The sequence below is a fragment of the Geospiza fortis genome, unplaced genomic scaffold, assembly GCF_000277835.1.
Source record: "Geospiza fortis unplaced genomic scaffold, GeoFor_1.0 scaffold318, whole genome shotgun sequence".
NCBI lineage: Eukaryota > Metazoa > Chordata > Aves > Passeriformes > Thraupidae > Geospiza > Geospiza fortis.
The window spans coordinates 1078253-1096278 of NW_005054371.1; the positions used below are offsets into that span (position 1 = coordinate 1078253).

The 18026-nt window shown below is 40.7% G+C and overlaps 1 protein-coding gene across 4 annotated transcripts in view; it reads left to right on the top strand.

The window, feature by feature from the left end:
- Nucleotides 1–10069: 10069 nt before the first annotated feature.
- The window catches only part of NYAP2 (neuronal tyrosine-phosphorylated phosphoinositide-3-kinase adaptor 2), a 134015-nt gene continuing 126058 nt past the window's right edge, over nucleotides 10070–18026 (top strand). For 2 of the 4 annotated variants that reach the window (XM_031060020.1, XM_031060022.1), the window contains exons 1-2: nucleotides 10076–10945; nucleotides 17458–17700. In XM_031060020.1, coding sequence (XP_030915880.1) covers nucleotides 17495–17700 — 206 coding nt within the window. In that variant the 5' untranslated portion in view covers nucleotides 10076–10945; nucleotides 17458–17494. Of the gene's footprint in view, nucleotides 10946–17457; nucleotides 17701–18026 lie in introns of all 4 variants that reach the window. The other 2 variants (XM_031060023.1, XM_031060021.1) reach the window with 2 other exon arrangements.

The window sequence follows — 18026 nt, forward strand, 5'->3', positions numbered from 1 at the left end:
TTTCTTGAAATTTTTTTTTTTTTTTTTTTTTTTTTTTTTTTTTTTTAATTTAGAAAGAAAAGCTTGAGACCATTTCCCACTGAAGACTTTTCTCACATGGAATTTCTCACTGGTTCTGATTGGTGCACCCTTAACATTCATCTACCCTTGGCATTGTTCACAGCAGGAAGGTGGAGCTGCAGTTTCTTCATACCAGGGTAGGTAACAGCACTTGCATCCAAGTTATTCTTAATACCACCTGTGGTTTATTCATCCGCTCTCACAGAAAATAAAATTACACTGATAGCAGGAGAAAACGTCTCAATCACCTTCAGACTTTATTGCTGGCTCTGTGCATGATAGTGCCAAGATAAATATTTTTTCTGTTTTATTTTTTCTACCCCTCCCTCCATCTTTCCCAGCCTGTGTTTTAATTTGGCAGGTTTTTACTTCTAGATATTTACAGTGACAGAGTAACTGGCCCTTAAACATATAAACTTAAAGCAGTCAAGGTTATTCCTGTTTATTTCTTTCATTTACCCTGCACCAATGCAGAACACATAATTCTTGATATTATGTGTAATGCTGATTATTTATGAAAAAAAATTATTTTTCTTATCCACATGACCAGGCAAAAAAGTTGGTTTCAGGGCTATTCTACAGACAGGTAATTTTGTCACAGGAAGGTGTAATTCTGCGCTTGACCTTTAGCAGTGCCAAGCCCATTTTCCAGGAATCTGAGGGCATTGTTTTACAGGAGTTTTACACTGGAAGATGTGAACTGCAACTTCCATTGCACATTTGCGTATTGTTTTCTGGATGAGAGTAGTTTAGCAAATACTTGGTCCAGTTTAGATAATAAGCAATTTAATATTTAATATATGTTGCAAGAAATTGATTTTTTTAAAACATAGATTGAATAAAATTGGTATTACATATGTATAAATGGTCTGATCTTAAGTAGCCTCATGAATCCAGGGTATTGTAAATTCAAATAGTCTCTGAAATAAAGGACATTTTTTCCTGGCTGCCAGGGATCAGTATTTCTGGCACTTGTGTGTGGTGGCATTGGTTTGCATGCTTATACACACAGTTTTTCCAACCAGTATTTTATCAGCTGTAATATATAAAATATGAGTCATTTTTGTTTAGTCTAATTAGAGTTTGCAAACAGGAATTCCAAACAAAACCAGTCACACTGTATTAAACACTTAACTGTGGTGAGCAAGAGTGCAGGTTTTGTTTCTGAAGGGTAGTCTGTGTACAAGAGGTATTTAATTAGTTTTCATCAGAGCTATGGATCCTCTATTTGGGGATTAAAAACAAGCCAGGAAAATCTGGCAGAGCTGAATTGCTGTGTGCAAGCTCATGACTAAAAATAGTGCCAAGATGCATATAGACACCAAACAATACCTTCATAAATTTACTGAGAAATCTAATGTGAAAACAAGGGTTAAACTCTAGCTTTGGATTCACACTGTATACCTCTCCCTTCTTCCATCTGCCTATCAGGCACAGAGTTCTTATTCTCTCCAGTATGCCAGCTCTTGAACTGAATATGGTTGATCATGAGCACACTATAAAATGCTTTAGTGTATTTTGAGAGTTGAAAGGACTAACAAATGCAATATATATGAACGTGATACGTTTTTAATTAATTTGACACACAAACACACACAGAAATACATTACAGAAGTGTGGAGAATGTGGTTTGACCATAAGGATGCCAGGGGATCTTAAGCTATTAGGCTGGAGCTTTGTCCTTAATTCACCCTGTCATTTCTAGGTATTACAGTGTGTGGCACCAAATGTAACACACTGTCTCACATCTAGTGCAAAAAAGAGCATGGTATAATGTGAAGCATACTGGGCAAAAGTAGTCTACTGTGAACTGAGCTTCAGTCCACAATTTTCATGGTGTATATTTAGGACAGGTCTGTGCAATTACTTTGAGCTTTTTGTACATGAAGTGTTTGTAACACTGGAAAAAAAATCCTGCAAAATTATTCAGTGTATTTGGAGTATTGAGTATTTAGCATGATAGATTAGAAAACAGGTACTTGGGAGAATCTAATGGCTCAAGATAACAGTGAAATCTATATTTTGCCTCGTTGCAGCCATGTCTATGTATTGTGTAAATCCACAGAGGTATATTCAAGGTGATTAGCCAGGATTTAGTTCTGTGTGGGAGCAGGGGGAAAAGGTCTAATGGAAATGTCGACAGACCATTAACTAGAATATCACTAATGGGTGATATAATAGAGATAGATATTTTTAATTGTAAAGGGGTTAATTGGTATTCCTCATTTACATTCCTTTCTTCCTGAGTGGTGGCAATTTGAGCTCATCCAGTGATAGGAATGGTTTTCATACTGAAAGAATATGAAGGATCATAATATTTTCTCTTAGAAAATATGCAGGAGGGAAAACCAGAAATATATTAACTGACAAATGGTGATTATCCATCCATAGCTGAGGAAAAAACTGATTTTCCTAAGAATTTATTAAGGGAGTGCCAGCAGGAAATTACTTTTTCTTTAGTAATTAGAAGAATTTGATTTTTTAAAATTTTGGTTTATATCTGGGAATGAAAAAATATTGGTCAAAGTGTTTACTGTGACCATGAACTTCAACTTTTTTTCTCTGTGGAGATAGGATTTTCTGAATGTAAGAGAATAGCAACTGTTAACATAGCCCTTGTCTAGTCACTCAGACACCTAAAGCGAGGCTTATCTCCCTGAGCTGATGGGAAATTGGGCTTTTGCTCCCTGTTGGCCTCACACGATCTTGGTTGGTCAATGACCAAGGGAACTGGTCTGCTGATGACAACAGGTTACCCCATTACCTGTTCTGACAATAAGATTTTCCCCTGGTGCTGGTTAAGCTTGGATCATTGTGCAGGGTTTAGGTCAGGAGCAGCCAAGGAGGGCTGGGGGAGCCCGGCCACAAGCCACCAGGGCAATCTGCCAGCAGTGCCTTCTGCCTGCATGACAGCCCATCTCCATCACCCACCTGCAGCTCTCCATGCTTGGGTTGGGCTCCAGGGGCTGAGCACCTCTCCACCCTGCTGCCCACAGCCCCTCAGGAAGCTCTGAGCCTACCCAGCTCCTTGCACTGCTGCTGTCTCTCTGGAGGCAGGAACTCACTGGTTTGGGTGATGTGAGCAGGGTGACGTACCCAGCCCTCCTCACCACTTACAGCCCCTCTATGAAGCCTTCCTGCCTGAAAACCTCTTTGAGGCCATTTTCTTCATTTCAGGAGTTACTGAGACCATCTTTGTCTCATTAGGAAAAGCAAAGAAACAAGCACATGTGCATGCCCTCTGTTTCCTCTGCTGTGGCCATTTCTTCTTTGGCTCAAAGTTGTCTTCCCAGTGTTCTCTAATTTCTCTAATTTATGTCTCTTTTTTTAAAATCATATCTCCTCAGTTCTGGTTTTCCCCCAGTGTTCACTGAGCTGTGCATGTTCTCTCTAGAGGTCTAACAGCTTTTTCATTCATATTTCACTTGCCCTCCTGTCTTGCTCTGAAGTATACAGCAAGAAATCTTTCATGTGGATTTTTATTAAGTACTGAAAGAAAACACATTTAAAAATACATTATATAGTTGTGTGGCTTATAGGTACAAAGTGTATTTCATTGAACAAATAGCATCTTTTAATTTCTTTGCAAAGTTAGTGCCTTAAAGAATTTAACCAACAGCAGCAATTTACTCATAAATACCATCTTAATGTACATAGCACAACTATGTTTTAATAGAGGAATTTGCCACTTTGTCAGTCCTAAAGTATAAACTGCACTTTCTTCTTTGAGTCTTCCCAGTCTTCAGATGTTCACTGGGATTTTATTTAGTGGTCCAGATGCTTTTTTTGTGAACATGAATAAAGCTGACTTTAGCCATCTTTGCCCATTTCCTAATGGGTTTATGGGCCTGATTTTTCTGTAGTACTGGGAAAAAAACCTGCAGATTGTATCAATAAGTGCAGATAGGAGACTTCAAGTTTCTGGAGAATTTCTCATCTCTCATTCCAAGACCTCTTGCTCTAGGCTTCATCATCAGTTGCTTTTACAGATTTTACACTCTGTAGGCACACTTCAGAGTTCAGAGATGCTGTGGGGCTCACTAGAGCTCATTGCTCACAGCTGAGTCTCTCCCCAGCTTGGATGAAAGCAAGAAGTTGGATGTTCCTGAATGAGACCCAACTGGCCTGCCTTCCATCTGCTGGTCTGTCCTGGGTCTCTGTTGCCCACTGATTGCATAGGCAGGGTGGTCCTCTCACAAATAACAACATCCATGTGGTGCCAAAATCCCAGGCTAGTTCTCAGCTTGATCAGCTTCCCAATCTGCTTCACCACACGGCCAAGTGACGTTTGTGCCAGAATAAGGCCAAAGGAAGAGCTGAGGGTGGCAGGGAAGCAGAGCTCCATTCTTGGTTCTGTTTTTTTAAGCTGCAGTGCTGGTTTATACAGAGTCGGAATGCCCAGAGACTGTCAAGTGTCTGGTACAGCACTCTGCAACTTACATGCAGGATCACATTTGTGTGTTGTGTACATACCCTTTTCTGCCTTAAGGCAGCTGGGTGGTTGCATAAACTCGCCAGAGTTGTGGTTTCTGGGACAGGGAGAATTACCTGGCTGCCTCCAGGATTTTCTTCATGGAATCTTCAGCAGGCTGAGCCCCAGTGCATCAGCCTGCCTGGGCACTGGACTCATTCCCAGCAAAGCAGTGTTTGTAGCATGGGGAATTTTCACTCCAGTAAAAGTCACGGATCACCTTGGCAGGGGTACCATTCTCACGCTGCGAAGTGCCCTCTGCATTGTGGAGTGCAAGGAAGTGATTTGGTTGAAAGGAACACCATCCTTTTGTTTTTTCAGATTCTCCCTCATTCTCACCCAAAATTAGTTCTGTTCTGGATCATTTCCATGACCCAGTTCCCTGCAAGCCTTCACAAATGGGAATGAACAGCAGGGTGGGGAGGTGACAAACAAGCTTAAACTGCCTGGCCTTTGTACTCCATAGGTAAAAGAACGCTTCTTTGGGGCTAGAAAACTGAGGCTACCAGAGCAGAAATAGAGCATCATGTGAGTACAGCTCTACTGGCACAGCTGGGATTATCCTGTAGTAATAAACCCACCTATTGCCCCCTGTATGAGCTGAACAGTGAAAGCACAGTTTTGCCAGTGCAACTGCATCTTTGTTGGGAGATTTTACCAGCATCCACTGTGCTATAAATACAGATGTCTGTATTTGGGACCTGACCATAGAATGTATCTTTACCAGCTTTAATTGATTTTAGCTAGGAGCTAACTGGCTCCAGAAGAACTACTTATAGCTTAACATTTCTGTGGAAAATGTACCATTTAGTAATTAAGGGGTTTGGAAAGCAGCCAGAATCTTTCCATCTAATCCAGTTTAAGAAAAAAGAATCAATTTACTCTTTTTTGAATGGTAAATATCATGAAATACTTTACAAAAAATCATGGTTAAAAATAGCGTAGTTGTACTAGCTGTCATGTAGAATAAATCACTTGCATCAGGATGTGATCTTTGTGATTTGTGGTCTATGCAAATAAGCACAAGGTTTTGCTCCATATTTTGTATTCAGGCAAAGTTCCCTGTGGACTTCAATGGGAATTTTGCCTAAGCAATAACAGCAAAATTGGTCCCATGTGAAAAAACCTGATCACTGGGGAAAATTAAGAGATTTTTCTTAAAGGCACAGATGGCAGTTAAGCATTTAACTTTAATTGGCTTTTTACATGAGTAGGGACCCCTCTACTGTTTTACCTTTAGAAGAATCCTCTCAGAACTCTGAGGAGAGAAATGTGCATGGTGGTGGTGGATAGTGTGTTGCTGGGAGGGATAGAGCCAGTGTGCTCCAGGGAAGTGAAAGAATGCTACAGAGGGATGGGAAATAGCTGAAACAAATGCTGAGCTGGAGCACTGGGATCTTCCATTTCTCTCATCATGTGAGTAGTTTTATTTGTCATGGCAGCAGTGTGTGTGAGGAGTGAGAGAGGGGCAAAAGGATGGGAGAGGGAACAACTGCAGAACTTCAAGGGTTTATAAGAATGCTTGAAGGGGAAAAGCATGAATGTTAAAGCTTATCTGGGGCATAGAATGAAATAATTCGGGAAAAGCGGCCTTGAAGGCTCAATTTAGTATTTCAGTGTGTCAGGTTGAAAATTAATTGCAAATAGATCTTTAAGTTTTCCCTTTGCTTAGCATGACGATAGGTGGGTACTAAGAGCATGAACAAACAAAAGAGATGTTTGTTTAAGGTCAAAGTTATGGTAAGCTCTGGGTTTGGGTTTGGATGTAGTTTGTTTTCTATGAATTTTCCTCAAATTAACCCACTTCCATTCAAAAATATTTATTAACTCATGTTTCAATCCAAATAAAAATCTAAGCAGTTTTTTCAATTAGTGCTAAAGGCCCATCACAGTGATTGCTAAACAGAGACTTAGAATGAAGTATAGGCAAGACTGTGTCACTGAAAATTTCACTTGCCTCACACATGAGCAAGATAGTAGCTGTGAGGAAACTATGGTTTTATTGGGAAATTAAGGCATGTAATAGTTGGAACTGATTTGAACCCAATGCTGGAAGCAGTAAACAATTAGAACCTGGTATTGGAAGCAAGAAAAGCTCAAGATCACTGCTGGAAAAGCCAAGGAGAGTAGCAAGGCCAGGGTTAAGATATGTGGCCAGGGATCAGGCAAGCAATCCATACTTCAAGGGGCATTAAGTGGTTAGAGCAACTGCAGATTGGCAGCAATAAAACCCAAGAGTCAGGACCACGCCCACAGGAGACAGGGAAAAGCAATTGAAGCTAAGGAGGCGCTGTAAAGGAGAAAGAATGAAACCAATATTAGCTTAGCTAAATAAAGAAATTGTTAAACAGTGAAAGCAGCATCTTGATGGTATTGTATTTGTAATTGTGTGTGAACTGGCAAAGCTTATCTTCTGCTGAACTGATTGTGGCTTGGGTCAGCCTTTGGTCTCAGTAAAACCTGACTTATAGGAGTCCTAGTTTGTTTGATTGCTGCATGGACATGTCTTGTTCAATAGCTTCTCTTTTCCCATTCACTAGGATGTAGGGTTTGGGTACAGGGATCTCTATTCCTATCATGGTCCCCTAGGTTAAGTGTCAGGAATTTCTAGGTTTAGGTCCTCAGTTTTTGGGTTTTATTTCAGATTTTTTTAGAACCTGTGGAGTGTGCATTCCTAGAACTCTTCATCTATGGTCTGTTGGTCAGATAAATCTGTCATGGAAGTGCCTTCTCTGGAGAAGCTTGGGGGTGACCTGGGGGGTGGTGCATTCAAAGACAAGAAACCTATCCTTTTTGACTCTCATAAATGTAAATAATTACATAACAGTCTGTGTATCAACTCAGGTGTTACCAGGTTCAGGCCTGGAAACATGGGATTTGCTTTTCTTGGAGAGCCTTCCTCCTCCATTCACCAGCCAAGCAGAGACTGAATCACTGGCACTGACTCTAATCCATTTGTTGTCAAGCTTCTCTTACTTCAGGGGCAGACACACTGTCTTTCTCAGTCACTAAGTGCTAGTTAGGATCTTAAATGAGTATTCCCTTCCTCCTGAAAGCCCTTTGTCTCTGCGCTGCCTGCAATCTTCAGGCCTTGCAAATCCTCAGCCTGTCACTGAGGCTGTGGGGAATGCATGGTTCTCCACTGCTGGCTTTTGGAGGCGGGGAAGGCAGGTGTTGGCCTCTGCAGCATGAGAACACAGGCAGTAATTTGTGGAGGTGCATATATTTGTGCTGATTAGGTTTCTTTTATAACCAAGTAGTGAAAGCCATTTGTGGGTTCATTAGGGTTGTCATTAAAAATGTTTAAAGGTGAATAGCACTGTTGTGCAGAAACCTGTGGAAAAGACAGTGATCAACACAGAACATGTTACCTGAACTTTGATCCAGCCCTTCTGTCATTGATGCAGGAAATACCATGTTCAATTCTGTAGGTGTTTTTTTTTTTTTCCTGAATTGTGCACTAAATTATAAGCTCTTATATGCAATAATCAGGAATGGAACTGCCAGCCTTGCAGAGGTTGTAAATCCAGTGCCCTTCCTACAATTCTACTGGAAAGAAAAATGGATGTTTCCTTCCACAGCATATGGACACGTGATTCCCAGGAACCCATTATTCCCAGGTACAAGAATGAGAAGATACAGAAATTGCCAAAAGATGCAATAACATAGGTAGTCAGGATTGTATCTGAGGGAATCCAGTTACTGGGATGAACCATGTGGTGAAGACATAGGCAAGTGTCTCACACTTTGAGATTAAGAGTAGTAGTGCTTCAAGTTGCTTATTAAACTGTAATGACTTTAGTGATATCCTTGTTGAAGTAGCTTGGAAAGAAGTTTGATAGTGCAATTTCTCTGTTTCAGTGCATGACTTAGGGCAGAGATAGAGAAAGTCTTTAATTCTGGAAAAGTATTGGGAATAAGAGGCTATTATGTGACAGGAATCTCCAGCTGATGAAAATTAAAAAGTTTCCCAATTACCATATGGTCACAGCTACTCTTAAGGTATCCTTCAAGGAAGGAAAAAATCAGAAGCAGAGCTGGGGCCTAGCCTCTGGGCTAGGGAAGGAGCTCTCTTCACAGGACTGCCTCCAGTTCTACACTGTAGGTACTTCCCTTCCAGATCTTTTTCCTTAACACAAAGAAATGCCCTCCATATCTTCAAACCCTCTTCTTCTGGCTTTTTAATCCTTCCTTTTGAAATGGTCTCTTGGGGATGTCATGAGGAAAATTCACTTCCCTTCTTCACGGGGTTGCAAGACCTGTGCTGGGATGTGCACTATTATTACAGTGAAATGCATGAAATAAATTACCAGTGAATATGAGAGACAGTTTTAGCATCAGGCTTTCTTCAGGCTGTGGTTCCAATGCATGAAGATGCTCGCTGTGTTTTTCAATGTGTCTAGTTGGCTATCTTGAGTGCTGTTGAATGTGGGGTAATGTTGATATTCTAGTTGTGGGGTAGTAAATCTGCAAAAAGTTCTCCTGTGCTCTGAAGGTGAGGTCCTACTTGTGTACCAGCATAGCTTTTCATGTGAACATGCATTACTTTGAAAGGATTCCATTCCGTGACCATAATTTCTATTATTAGTTTTAGGAATACATTCAACTGTTACTGTAACATCAGAATCAAGATTTATGCTAGAGAAAAATATGCCTGTAAGTTAAAGAAGAAAGAATGAAATGTCATTTGACAATGGGATAATGCAATCTCTGCACATTCAGCCATCACTCCTTTCCCTGGCTTTGGTGCAGGGAGTGAATGCTTTTGCTTTGTGTCCAGGCTGCAGGTTTGGGGGAGAGAAAGCAAAACTGCACATACTCTGCAAGGAGGAGCTATAACACAGATTGATCCGGTTCAGAAGAAAGAAAATGTTTTCTTCCAAACCATTACACAAATTCTGGATGAGCATAAAACTGTGTAGTTTCACCCTGAATGCTTTTCAAACAGAATGCTTCTTTCCAGAGTGTGCATGTCAATATAAGGCAAATGGCATAAATGTCACGCTCAGTCTGTCTGAGCTGCGTAGTTTTGTTCTCGTGCAATGGGAGCAGGTGGTGGGAGGTTGTTTTGATGGGCTGAGAAGCTCCTCCCCTCCTTCCCCAAGCAGCATTCTCATCTGCGTCAGCAGTAATTGTGTGCCTTGCACTGCTTTTCAGTGAGGGTGAGTGCAAAAGATACATCAATGTGAGGTATCAAACCGAGGCTTAGGTGTTGCTTTTAAGTGGCTACTCATTTCCTTGAGCCATACTCATTTCCTTTAGCCATGGGCTAAAGGTTAACTAATACATTCTCCGTGGAAGAACAATTTCTCTTTTTTTTTTTTTGGGAAGGGAGAAGGAGGGGGAAAGGGCGTTGTTTCATATTCTTTCCTACCTATAGACTCCATGTGATGTACAGTGCTGCTCATGCAGATTCCTCCCCTCTCCCCCCCACTGGATTATTTGCTAATCAGACTTCAGTGCAGTGGCGATAAGGGCGAGACTGTTGCCTAGCTAGGAGGCTGTGCCGGCGCCCGAGCCTCGGAGGCAGGAGCGACGCGGCTGGCGCGCCCGCGCCCGCTCCGGCGTGCCGCGTGTCCATGGGCCCGGCGCGGTGGAGCTGTCCGAGGTGCTAGGATGCTGGTTGCAGCCGGATTGCAGCGGGAGAGGAGCACCACAGTCCTGCCGGCACCCGAAGGTAGGCTTGCTCTTTGTTTGAGAATCCCTGATTAATCAGCAGCAGCATCCACGGACCCGGGCAGCTGGAGAGAGCAAGCCTGCCTGTAGTCACGGGGGAGAGACAGAGACGATGCCACGAGCCAGACTGTTTCAGACCTTCTGTAAGTGGCAATGACCGAGCAAGCATCTTTCCTGCTGCAAGAAGCCATTTGGATAGGATATTTGCTGTTCCTTATATTCCTTTCTTTTTGTCTCCACAGAACATATTCAAATGAGGCACCTTAGAAATCTCTGTGTTAGTGCATATGATGGTGCTGTAATCGTCTGTGTTGTAAAGTGGGTAAAAATCATCGAGTTTCTTCTCTGCTGGACCTCAACACAGGGTGTTGTTTATACCCTCCCATTATCCGTACCCTCTCCTCTCTGAATGTGGATTTAAAGAAGCAAGCACCTGTCTTTTCTTTCCACTTCATTTTTAAAGCCAAACTTTCCATGCCATTTTAATCGTATGTTAAGAAGATCTGTACCATAACACATTGACTTATAGTGATGTCGAATTCTACAATCTGGGCAATTCTGCCAACAAGATTTAATGCACTTTAACTGAAGAAAAAACTGAGCCTAACTGAAAATCTGTTTCTTATGGTGCTGAAATATCCCTTCCGACTGCACTGAGATAACCACAGGAAAGGGCTTTTACAGGCAAAAGTCACCTTTGAATATTGCACTTAGTGGTCCCCGTGGACTTGAATTTTGGTACGTACTTGTTTTGATACATCATATGAGCATGCTAATAAAATATGGTGTTAATTAGAATGAAAAAAAATTACAAAATGAAATAATGAGTTGTCAGAATGCATAATGATGAGGTTGTGTGTATTTTTAGAAGGTATTAATCAAGCCATTGCTAGACTAAAAGCTGAAGTCTATTTGACTGGTTTTGTGTACTTCACATGTTGATTGTGCTTGTAATAAAGACATTTGGCAGCTGATTTTTTTTGTTTGTTTGTAAAAAGCACTGTTAAATAATTAAAACCATTCTTTTTGTATTTTCTGATGAATTAATTGAAATAATTTCTAACATCTATGATAGTTACTTATCAGACCCACTGCACCATTAATATTTTACAGCATCTTAACATGATGCTGGTGGTAGTGAAATCTCCATTTCATTTTCTTAAAGAGGAGGAAAAAAATAAGTCCATCAGCAAGAAGCTCATGATTTCTTCTGAGTCCAAATGCACTCCTATTTGCATAGATAATCTGTGTATATGTCTGCTTATTGTGTGGTTTTATTTCTTGTTGTTATTTATAAGTTGTCTGCATACTAATGGGATGATAAAAAGTCATAATTGCACTTTAGTGCTGGCCATTCTGAATCTAGGTTTGCCATTGTCCAGCATCCACACGTTTAGGAGGAAGCCTTATTTTCCTCTGGGAATAAAAGTGATAGAAGTGTTGCTGTATTGCAAAGTAAACAACAGCTTTTACATCCTGGAGTCATAGAGGAGTCATTGTTAGCAAAGATCTTTTTCCTTTTCCAGGCACCCTGGAAGAGGGCCAAAATTCAAGGCCCAGGCTATTTTTTTTCAGTTCTTAAAACTATGGGGAACACAGCTTTCCCCTATGAAGGGTAGGACATCTGCAGAAATTGACTATTCCTTTAAACCCATGCAGTAGCAATTTCAGTCTACTGAAGGAGACACTTTTAACCTCTTTAAGTGAAGGGCTCAGCACTACTTAGCTTTAGTGATTTCACCCAGGTGCTAGAGCTCATGCTGTGCAATACAATGAGCACCAGGTATGTAATCTGCAATCCTAGCCAGAATATGAAGTGTATTTTTTACTTTCAAATGACAGTAGTGATTCCTTGATTGTTTTTCTTTAAATAGCCTCATATATAGTTGTCAAATGATATGTGGTAGGAAAGTTGTAGCCTATTTCAGAAGGTCTTTCCTCTTTGACATTATAATTTCGGGCATCACTGTATGTGAAAACAGAAATGTCATTTTATTGTTAAGAATGAGCAGGGAATGCATCTCTAAAAGGCATTTCTTAGCAACTTGTCTCATCACATTCACTTGTTTGGGTATTTAAAATATCACTTGATATAAGGCACAGTTGTGATAGGAGACAGAGTTCTGCAAAGTAGTCTCTAGTATATTTTTTCCACATTAATTTTTTCTTGATTCACTGAAAGTATTTTTTTTTTAACACCCAATACTATTAGGTCCTTATTAGTGCTGCTGTAGTCAGCAGTTTATAAAAACTGGATACGGCTGGCCTGTCTGCTTTTATTCTTGCAAGAAGCTCGAATACAACAGCTCAGACTCGAGGGTTGAATGGTTGGTTATCCCTGTTTGTGCAGAATCCTTCTGATATAATGAATTTAGTGAAGGCAGTTAAAAGGTAATGAGAAAGCAGATGTTCTTTCAAAGAGAGGAGGTAGTGTTTGGGAGGGAATCAGGCAGTACTGGAGAGGTGTGTAGTAGGCCTTTATAAATTTGAGATTAGACTCAGGACTTTGGGCAAGCCCACACTTGTTTTTCCATGGTCTCTTCTCCTATGCTAAATTTTTTTAAAAAAATCCCTCTGGTTTGGAAGAAGGCAATCAGTGCCTTTGTCATTACTTCAAAAAGCTCCTTCAGTTTAGTGTCAGCATTGCCAATTTTCAATGCAGCACAGCTGCAGCTTATGGCTGTCAAGCAAGCTGAAAAGCAACTGATATTTTGGGGATCCTGATGTGAATAAGAGAGAATGGCATGTCAGAATCTTCACATGTAGCATTGCTTGGATACTGTGATATTCAGTTGATTACTCATATTCTGAAATCAATATTTTTGCACACTGATCATGTGAAAAGGAGGTGGTTTGATCCAAAATGCTGTGTGTGTGGCATCAAAGCAAAGGGTTAGATTAGAAGTAAGGTATATGACAGTCTTGTAAGCACAATGCACTCTGCTCTCACAGAAATTGTATCTGAATCAATACAATGATCTTGAATTTAGTTATGCAAATATTAGGCAAACCAGGAAGGGGACTGCTTGCCCTTGCCAGTAAACCAGATGCATTGGCAGGAAAGGAAAAAAAATCTTTCTTGCTTTACTCCTCCCATGCTGACAGCTGAATGCATGAGCCGTGCCAGTGCGAGCTCCGGTCCGGGCGTACCTGAAAGGGCAGGTGTCAGTGAGCAAGATGGGTGTGATTGTGGCTTTTTCTCAGTGAGCTTTCACAGAATGCTAGTCTTTAGGAAGCAAACTGTACATGATGGAGAACTCCTTCTTTGTGTCCTTGTGCTCATATAGATTTTCAGAGATGGTCAGTGAACAGTCAGAATCAAGTTCCTCCAAGCAATTTTTGTTGACCTCTCAGCATGTTAGCTTCAATAGCTGAACTCCAAGGCTTTTCCTCTGCCCTGTTATCTCCTTTTGTTCCTTCACAATGAGGAGGGGAAAAGAAAGGAGTGTCTAAAGAATTTATCAAGTGGTGCAACTGCCAGTTATAATTTTCCAGGACTGCTTGATTTCAGAAAATAAAATGCATTGAAAACACCTTGATTACAAATACATAAGTGACTGTACATAGTCCTTGCTACTGGCTACCAAAATCCCTGACTACAGTGTGCATGTTAGGGATACCAGGACTGTGGGGCCTCAGCTTACATTACTTATTTAGCCATTTGCAGAGTTTTAATCAAATATGAATGTACTCAAACAGAACCCTTGCTGGTGTCTGTATCTGCCCTGGCAAATTGTTAGGAATTGCTCACTGCCTGACTTTACCATTTATCAGAACCTTTGCTCAAAAACTGATCAGTGCTGTCCAGCCATTTTCCAAGGAGGGGACAGGCAGGCACTACTTGGGACTCCAGGGGCCGTATGTGCTGATTGGAGCCTGTTGTAGCTACTGAGCACATTTATTAAGGTAACATATTCTCTGAGGTGGCATTAATACCTGTAAGTAAAATTGGTCCTGGTGTGCTGCCCAAGGAATACTAAGACTGTAAAAATGTTTACAGTAATTAATTAAGCTTTTTGCTCCTGCTGTTTGCATTTTTAATCCCTGCTTAAGTATAGCATGCACAACTGTTCGCTATTAGCAAACGTAGTGAGACTGTAAAACAACACATACACAGGAGGTACAAGAGGTTTGAATCAGAAGATGCTTGCTGCTTGCACAGAGGCCTTTTGGAGTTAGTGCCATAAGAGCAGGTTCGAGGTTCTGAAATATCTGTGCGCTCCCTGCTACACTCAAGAGTACCCCAAACTGAATTTGGTGCCACAAGCACATGAGGATCAACAGTCACAGGAGGAGTTCAGTTGCTCAGTACTGCTGTGGGATTGGGCCCCTGTTAAGACAAAGAAGAGATCTTGATCTATTTAGTAAATAGTTAATTTTTGCATGCGTTTAGTAGTAAAAAAAAACCATAGCAAACCAGAATATAAAGTCTCTCCTCAGTTCATGAAGCAGAATAAGGGCTTTTTATTTAATTCTTTTGCAACTGGTATGACTTCATCCTCCTGTTTAAAAAATAAACATCATAACACAAGGAGATTCAGCATATCCTTAAGTCTCAGCTCATTTCTGACCTGCAAAAATAAAGGAAAAAATGAGGGGAAGAAATGCAGTATAGTCGCAAAAGACAATGTAAATCGTATCATGTGTCTTGGGGAAAAATGGATGAGAACTGCATTTATTGAAACCCTGTTAAAGTTCCTTCCAGTATAAAATTCCCTATTATATTTCAGAAGTAAACCATGGTCACTGAAGAAATCAATGACAATACTGGCATTCAGGTCACTAGGGTGAGATTTCTCTGTTGTGCAGGTTTATTTGAATTTAATTCAACATATGCTGAAAAAAGGTTTTAGTAAAAGTCAAAAATGAAATACACAATAAAATAACAATCTGCTGGGGAAACAACCCAGATTTTAACCATCAAAAAGCAGATATCATTTGAGGAGTTTAGAGAAAGGGGAGTTAGAGCTCTCTGTGCTGTTAGCATTGCTTTTAATCTTGTAGCCTTCATGCTGTAGAGAGAGACTCAGGAAGGGGCTTTAATATCTGGCATTACTTTTCTTGATCACCAAGGTTAGGAATTAGTCTGAAATGATGTCTGCTGAAGAACCATAGCATTCATGGAGTCTATTCAGCTCACTGCCAGCTTTCCAACATCCTCCTGTGCAGACAGTGTGCTACTTATGGTGAACATATAGAATGGCTGAATGCATATTCCAGCCCAGCAGAGTTCCAGCCAGCTCCAGTGTCAGAGCTGTGTGAAATGGCATGCAGGCACATTGGGCTGCACTAAGACCTCCTTCACTGCTCTTACCCTGCAGGGATTTGTAGGAGATGCTTATACCCATGCTTGAAAATGCTTAAAGATCACTTCAGTGACCCTCAACATCAGCCTTATTTTCATGTTCAGGCTTAGTTGATAGAAAAGGTTGTTCTTGGAAGACAGGAGAGGTAATAGGAGAAAACACTTTGCATCCTCTGAGTCTTCATGATTTTAACAGTTGTGTTACTATTGTACAGGAATAACTTTGATATGCAGGTGCATGAGGAAAAGGGGAAATTATCAGTGTGCTTTTAAAGTATTTAGTGCCTGAAACAAGCTGCTTGTTACCATTGTCACTTCAAAAGTTCCCCCCAATCAAAATGGGGGAAAAACATTCAAGGGCAGAAATATATTTCTCTACTCTTTTCATCCCTTGCATTTTCAAAGTCAGGGTCCATATCTGAAGGCCCAGAGAGGATGTATAGAATCCTTAAGATCATTTAAATTTATTTATTTTTAACCAGTGCCAATCTAGATCAGAAATTTGCTTCTCCAGTTATGTAATATATATTAGAAATATAACCTTGTACTAAGAAACCAGGGAAATATTTTTGTCACTGATAGGAACCCTGCCCCTAAAATCTGTGTGCAGACAGGATTCTTATTGCCTATTCAATAAGATCCATTCTAGCTCTAGTGTTGGCATGTTCTGAGGCTGATTCCGAGAAGCCACGCCATCCTTCTTCAGGGAAGGGAGGAATGCTGTAGCAGTGAATAAGCAAACGTGCCTTAGAGAGCTGAGTTCAGCTGCCAGCTCTGCCAGCAAGGCACTCAGAGACTCCTGCACCAACTCCCTGCCTGGGGGATGAGGGCTTCTCAAGGAGCTGTGTGCAGGTAATGACACTCAGGCTTGTAATGCTTCTGGACCTTACAATAATCAGTATTTAAAATAAGATGGAACAGTCCTATTTTTTTTAACTTCTATTTTACTAGTTTAGTAAGTTTAATCCAGTCCTATCCAGCACAGACTTTAGAGATAGACAGTCTGCCTCTTGAAATTCTACCTTGCCTTTGGTCTCCTGCAGTATTTACTGATGTGTCTATACACTTGAGCTCTTGCAGCTCCCAGGAGTTCTGTTGATGAATGGAAAGCCTTTGGGGCCTTTCTGTAGAGTTTTTAGGCTGCCTGCCAGAACCAGGGCTGACCCAAGGGTCTAAGTGTTTCTGCTCCAAGGTATTTAGCTGGGGATGCTGTACACCCCAGTGTCTGTCATATCTCTGGAATACAGATTCTTGGAGACCTCAAGGGTCTGTTCTGAAGGTCCCAGCTCAGCTGGGCATTCCTGTCCATTCTTGGAGCTTCAGGATGTTGGGCAACAGATGACCAGGGCTCATGAGCTCATATCACATTAATAAGAAATACAGGGAAATATTTCACAATATTTCTTTCTGAATTTTGAGCCTGAAGAATGCTTTTAATTTTTTGTTTCAAAAAATGGAACAATGCTTTTCACCTGAACTTTAGAATATCCTGCGGACATTAGGAACTTTTTGTGGTAGTCAGAATAGGATTTTTTTTTCTGGTAATCTGCTCTGTTGCAGCCTTACCTAAACTGTAAAAGAGGACCTCTTGTCCTGTGATGGGAGCCTTCTTAGTTCAATTCAAACTGAGATTCAGGATGGCAGCGTTTATGCAACTGTTGGGTACTAGGAAATAGAAGGGGTGGAAGAAAATGTTTTTGGGATTTAAACAGTGTAACTTTTTGGATCTTCATTGCCTGGAAGAAGACACTCTTGGTTTTGTCTCCTCTTGCCTCAAGTAATGCTGTTCTGTCTTCCAAATTGCTTTGTTTATTATCCTTTAAATGGGAAATTCTGAAAAATTGTCTCTTATGCAGATGTTAATTACAACTGACATGATCTTGCTGTCATAAACCATAAGCTATTTTCCTACTAAATAAGGTATTATGTGTTTTTCAACCTGCAGGAAACGTTGCTTTCCTTTGTTCATTATCTCCTGCAAGATGATGAGTTCTAATCAGGAGGAGGTCACTTTGGGCGCTTTTCTCCAGTATATTGAAGACATGGGGATGAAGGCCTATGATGGCTTGGTTATACAGAATGCATCAGACATTGCTCGAGAGAATGATCGCATGAGGAATGAAACAAACCTGGCTTACTTGAAAGAAAAGAGTGAAAAACGCCGAAAACAAGAAGAAGCAATAAAACGGTAAATATTTTGATAAAAAGATGAGTGTTCTGGCAGAGTAATGAAAAGCAAGGGATTCAGATATGGTAAATATGTGTAGAGCAGTCGATTTCTAAGCAGCTTGCTGGCAAAAGCAGTACAGACCATTGGCCTCTGTCAGGCCTCTAACATGTGTGGTTTACATTGTGTAGACATAGCTTGAGCAGCATGTGCGGCATCTTGAGCAGGTGTGATTTGTAACAAAAAGTTTGGGTGCTTGGAATAGATGTAGATCTAGTGACAAATGGGTTGTCATCCTCTTAGTGCTTTTAGATGAACAGTTTATAATTTGTGCAAAAATGTATTTG